The sequence below is a fragment of the Monopterus albus genome, unplaced genomic scaffold, assembly GCF_001952655.1.
Source record: "Monopterus albus unplaced genomic scaffold, M_albus_1.0 scaffold26.1, whole genome shotgun sequence".
Lineage (NCBI taxonomy): Eukaryota > Metazoa > Chordata > Actinopteri > Synbranchiformes > Synbranchidae > Monopterus > Monopterus albus.
Genome location: NW_018127906.1, coordinates 3,204,198 through 3,210,597, shown reverse-complemented (window position 1 = coordinate 3,210,597; position 6,400 = coordinate 3,204,198). Strand labels below are relative to the sequence as shown.

At 41.7% G+C, this 6,400-nt stretch overlaps 1 protein-coding gene across 1 annotated transcript in view; it reads right to left on the bottom strand.

Moving 5' to 3' along the window:
• The window catches only part of fras1 (Fraser extracellular matrix complex subunit 1), a 212,874-nt gene that overhangs the window by 25,517 nt on the left and 180,957 nt on the right, over positions 1–6,400 (bottom strand). Inside the window, exons 46-47 of the mRNA XM_020595163.1 lie at positions 5,197–5,376; positions 1,880–2,004 (exon numbers count right to left, since the gene is read on the bottom strand). Coding sequence (XP_020450819.1) covers positions 1,880–2,004; positions 5,197–5,376 — 305 coding nt within the window. The remainder of the gene's footprint in view (positions 1–1,879; positions 2,005–5,196; positions 5,377–6,400) is intronic.

Genomic DNA, 6,400 nt, shown 5'->3' with positions numbered 1-6,400 from the left:
AACATTGGTAAATATATTATCTATTAATGTTGCATGCTGAGTTGTTACTCTACTTGGTTTTGTAATTTTTGGATATAGACTACATCTATATATTGTGTTAATAAACTCCTCAGTTCCTGTGTGCTTGTTAGGATTTAACAAATCTATGTTGAAGTCACCACATATGAACATTAATTTATGACTTATTGTCAAGTAATTTTCTTCCATCCACTCATTAAACTTTTCTATGCTGGCACCAGGTGCTCTGTAGATACAGCTTATTACAACATTTTTCTTTTTTCCAAGTTAAGTTTTTTTCCAGTAGTAATTCAACCGTCACACACACAATCTTCATTTATATAGATGTTAGATCCTTTGAGCTTCTTTGCCTGCTGCAATATGTGTGTTTTGTCTTTCTCATTCATCAACGTTACCAATACCGCCCTCGGGCCACGATCGGTGGGTTTCCCGACTCTGTGAGCCCTCTCCATCTCAATTTCATGATGAATCTGCAGATTGTTCTTAAGAATCTCCTTAACTTTGCCCTCCGCTTCCATCCAGCTTTCTCCAGCTGTCTCCTTGATTCCCGCAAAGATCAAGTTTTTTTGCTTGGATTGTGCTTCCAAATATTCCACTTTATCCAATATGACTTTTAAGTGCTCAAGCTTGAATCCTGCACATGTCCATGTGACTTTTGGAGCAGAGCTGTCTTAACTTCTGATTCCGACTGTCCTAACGCAGGGTCACACTGAGTCTACTGGGACTCAGTGTGACTGACTGACTGCTGCTCGGTGTGTGTTATAACGCCCATATCATGGGTGTATGAGGGAACTTTGGCATATGTTTAAGTGCTGTGAGTGCAAATGATCTCTTGTAAAGGTGTTCCCCAAAGAACCTCGCTGGGTCCCCAGTTACGTCTACTGTAAAGAACTCCTAAAGTGATAGCAGCAACAATCAAACTTTTTCTGTCATGATAATGATTCCAGTACCTCAACACTAAACTTCACTACACAAAACTCTGAAGTTAATTTTATTTAGTGCACCATCCATCCATCCATTATCATCTGCTTATATGGGATTTGGCTGCGGTGGCAGCAGGTTCAGTAAGGTAGTCCAGACGTCCTCCCCGGTGACATGTTCCAGCTCCTCTGGCGGGATCCTGAGGTGTTCCTGGGCTAGATGAGACATATAATCTCTCCAGCGTGTTCTGGGCCTGTCTTGGGGTCTCCTACCAGATGGACGTGCCCGGAAGCCCTCCAAAGGGAGGCGCCATGGAGGCGTCCCGATAGGATGCTCAGACCACCTCAGCTGACTCCTTTTGATGAGAAGGAGCAGCGGAGCACCATTCACCAAGTCAGGTTTTGCTGTGGCACTAAAAATTTGGTGGACTGATGTGGAAGCTATAATTATGTTGGTATAAAACTGTATTGGATGTGGACTGGCTACAACAGCAGCCCCAGGGCAACAGGGCACCCACAGCGACCTTAAGATAAATGTAAAAGGTTACAGAATGACTTATTAGGGTTTTTCTTTTGGGGGGATTTGTTTCACAACTTTACGGTTTTTATTTTTTCTTATGTATACTAAATACTTTTACTTCATCAAGCCTCTAAATTCCCTTTTAAAGAAACATCTGAAAGGTGAAAGTCACTACTTGGTTTAACTGCTCATAACTCATATTTCTACCTTTACAGTGTTTTTAAACTTGGACATATTCTGTGATTGGATGTCACAAACAAACCTGGCTTCACTGGGAACCCCTGGTTACATCACAGTCCCCTGAACCTGTCACTGCCAATCACCAGGTGTCATGAAAATGTTCTTCAGAACACAGTTTGAATGCCCACATATTGGGACCAGACTAAAAAAAAGGTTTTTAATCCTTACAGTGTTTCCTCACCTCATTTGTCCCATCGGACACGGTGAAGGAGAACTGGTCGGCGTGTTTCTCTTCTTCACTGGTGTGGACGTACTGGATGCTGCGCGACACCAGATCAGCCTGGGTAAATGTGCCGATTCTGGTGCCTGAGAGAGAATATGAGTTAAAAAGAAATAAACAACACTCTGATACACACAGAAACAGAAAAAACATTCATTCTTTCAATATTTCTCTTATAACACAGCTGAGACTTTCACTTTATATTGCTTTTTATTTTTGGATTCTTTCCTGTGTTGAATTTAGATGTCAAGAGTTTTCTGCCCAATTCTTGTGTCTGATTACATTAGAATTTGTTTTTTATCGTTTCTATTTTGTAATCAAATGGTTTTACAAGCCCTCCTTTGCAGTTCACCTCTGAGCAGATTCTGTTTTTTTTCTCTTCCTTTTAGGCTTTTATCATAATAATGAGAAAATAAACTAAACTGTAATTAAAGTTGAATCCATCCAACAAGACTCCAGCTGCTTTTCACTCTTTGACACCTTCACAGATTAAAATTCAGTAGGAAACATAATCAGGTTTGATTGCTATAAACATTACTATTAATTGTACTCACTGCTCTAAAGGCAACTCTAACGAGACCTTCAGAAGATTTTCAGAAAGGAGACAAGGCAGGTTTTTTGCATCATACCTGAATTTATTTACAGCTACGTTTGATATATAAGGTGTGTGACACTGCCATGAATGAAATGGACAGAAGCTCAGATTTCACTGTTACAGCAGACAGATTAACAAACCAAACTGTTACATATTAATATCAGGTGTAGGCAGCAGGTGAATCCTATCATTAGAAAACTGGTGTTAATTAGCCACTTGCTGTTGCTTACAGGCCTGTCACTGCATGCTGGGATATTCAATAATGTATTCTGCAAATGGACCTTTCATGTTGCCGGTGACTTTGATGTGAAGGTAATAATTTGTTGAATATTACAGCCCAGTGCTGGCATCAAAGTTATTTCCCTACGCAGGCGAGATGGATGAAAAGTTATTTCCCTGTGCAGATGGGAGGAATTTTCCAAAATAGAGAATAAAAACAACTCCCACTGAAGCAGGTCAAAAATTACACATGGAGGGTAATGACTGATTCAACATGTCAGCAAAGCCTGGAGGAAATGGAAACAGCAACTTTTCAACATCCATCTTCTGACGTCAGCGGCAAAGCCAGCAGACGTCTACAGTCCTCCCAGCCTGTGCCATCTACGCCCTGGTGTGTATACATCATCAGGACAGGGACAGGCAGGCGGTGAAACAGAAGCCATATTCTCAGTCGGTGATGGAAATCCTGTTCTTTTTGCCCCTTCATCTTAAGGGCAATGGTATGTTCCTTCCATTTGTTGTGACAGGAAGTTTTTATTTTTCAGAAATTTAAACACAGGCCGAACTTTGATTCATTCTGTGATTTGAGCAAAAATCTGCCTTATTGTCACACATGAAGCCAAAAGATGAAAAGCTCAGACAGTGTGTTTTGGTTAAGGTTAAAAAGTACCGAACCCACTGGGGAAGGGGCAGGTCAGCAGGTTTAGGTTAGTCTAATGTAATGCACTAATCTCACTGTTTGTAGCTGTTGCTAATATTGCTAGTTGTAAACTACTATGCACGTACAATTTCTAGCTAAGTAGATACCATAAGGAAGATGGGGAAAGAGGTGTGTTTACGTCACCCAGTTTGTGCAGTGACATTATAAAACCCCAAATGCAGTGTTATTTTTCCTCCATTCACATTGCGGTGATAGTTTTATTTGATATGAAATTTACATTTGCAATCTGCACGTCACACAGGAAAAGAAACATGACGTAGACACAAGCCTGTCATGCACATGCACACATCTGTGAAGTACGCATGCTTATACATATTGATATGCATCAATGCCAAGACTTCAACAAAAGCTGCAACAATGTGTTAACATCAGTGCTCTGCACTCTGTTGTACTGCTGTGCTTCCCCAGATGTGTCTGTACAAAGAGCACAAAGAGACTGAGGCCACTGGTTTGTATGGCAGGTGTCTTTTGACAAACAATGCACATGAGAGTAGTGTCATAACTCTGGCCAGTTAATAAGCCTTTTGAAGGCTTTGAAAGAGAGCATCGACACAGAACAATCATCTCTGTGCTGTTACCTTGACACTGCTTGTAGGATGACAATGTATCCCAAAAGAACAGGGAGCTGGCTGTGTGTGTTAGCACTGAATGACAGACTGACTGAATGGCTAGCGGTAATTATCCTGGGCCTCGCTGTGGCTCTAGATATACTGATGCTCGACGATCGGTGCTAACGTCCAGCTAATCAGCGCAGGGATCCTTTCAGCCGGGGCAGAGATGCTCAGCAGCACAGAAGCTAATAACCACGTCTTGAGGTCAAAGGATGCATCAATGTCTAGTGTCTCCTATAAATGTAATTTCACAGCAATAATTATTTTCCTGAATAAGAACACTTTAAGGAAAACATGAAGGTATTTTTTTTATTTTTCTAGTAGAAATATAAACAGTGGGAAGAGATTCTGGCAAAGTCATGGTAGTGTACGGTTATGTGGTTGTTGTATTCCAAGAGTTTACTGAGCACAGACAAAAGTTTAAGGCTGTAGTCACTCACTATCTGTGTGTGTGTGTGTGCACAAAGAAGCAGAAAGAAAGTGGGAGAGTGTGTCTTTTTGTGGGAGGCAGCTGGAATTAATGAGAGAGCAGCAAGGCTCATTACACTTCACTCTTTGTGCGCGTGTGTGTGCATGTGTGCAGAGTTAATTAACAAAGACACGATGCATTTCTCTGTATATGGATCTGTTTATTCCTCACACATACACACACACATATTCACTACACTGTGCTTTTCTTTTTTAAAAGACCCAAGGCTGCTTTAACATTTATCTTTGTATTCCATGAAATTATCTAATTTATAAGGTGAAGATCGGCCGTTTCTCACATCTAAAACTGAAATTGATGTTTCTTGAAATGTTCCCTTCCCTCCGCTATGCAGAAACGAAGCCAGAATATCGTGAATACAGAAGCTGCCATCTTGCTTTTCTACAACCAGATTCTGTGCGGTTGCAACCAGAAGTGGAGTGACAGCATCAGGCCACCAATCAAAGCTGTTGGACCAACCAAAATACACCCCTTTTTATATAATCAAGTAACTTCTTAAAACAACATTACCAGAAAAATGGCCACCTGTACTCACACCAGTGGGATAATAACTACCAAAAACCATAGACCGTCACGTCCACCAGGAGGTGGGATTTAGACCTGGCACAATTATGTGCCAAACACAGATCTGGTGTAGCTGCCTACCTGGATTGGCAGCGTGCTCCAGGTGACCCAGGCTCGTCTGTTTGGTGATGCGGTAGATGAGCTCGCTTGGCTCACTGTCCTGGTCACTGGCCGACAGCTGCAGCGTAGTCAGCTTCTTCATGGAGTTTTCATCCAGCACCAGGCCTTTGTTCGCGACCACAGAGGGAGGAAGATGGTCCTCTGGAGGATAGAAGAAGGGGGTTATAGTTACAGAGGGTTAGTCCTTCAAGCAAACATTCATTTGTAAAACCACAGGGGCCATCCCCGGTTTATTAAAACAAATCCAAAAGGAGATAAAAATATTAGGAGACAGTTTCTCCTCTTGGTAAAATGGACTGAAGCAGGAGAGGAGATAAAAGCTGAAACTGAGAAGCAGTGGGGAAATAGAGAAGTGACACTGGTACAGTCAGAAAGGATTAACTTGGGAGGGCGTAAGGCATATCAGGAGGTGTGAGAGATCTGGACAACTGGATTAGGACAGAAGGGCAGGGGAAGTAATCAGAAGACAGCGTCGCAGGAAGAGATATGAACAGAGACACTGAAGTCACTGCAGCAGAGAGAAAAAGTGGGTGAATAATAAGGAACAGGATGAGAAGTGAGCTGGGAAAGATGTGAGGGAATTGGGAGGCTGTTCAGCTGTGAGGGACAGACACTCCTTCAGCCTCCAGCAGCTCCTCATGTAGCTGCTGTGGAAGCCTGGCTTTTAACTGCTGAACTACAGCAGCAGAAGGAAGCGAGTGGAAAAGTAAAGTCTGGTGTGTTTCTAGCAGTCTTCTATCCAGCTGACTGGGAAACACTAATGGATTGTGATACAGCGAGCTACATTTGCATAAACATCCTTTTTTAAATAGCAGCAGACCAGTAGGGCTGGCGGACCAAGAACCACAGCGATAGAAGTGGATCAGACGAGAAAAATGTGACTCTCTCCCTGTCCAGAGTTCTTAGTGGATCCATGAAAAGCTTAAATTAAAGCAAAGCAATGAATTTAAGTGTAAACACTGTTAGGGTGATTTTCATTTTTAGATAGAAATGAATATAATTAGTTAGGGTTTTTTATTATATAGCATACATAGGTTTATATATTTTAATCTCACAGTTGTGTTTATGTTTATGTAGTTACATATCTACATATCACCCTATGTGTTCATTGAATCACTGGTCAGTATTTACTGTGTTAGCCAACTGGAGCACTGGTTAACATCAA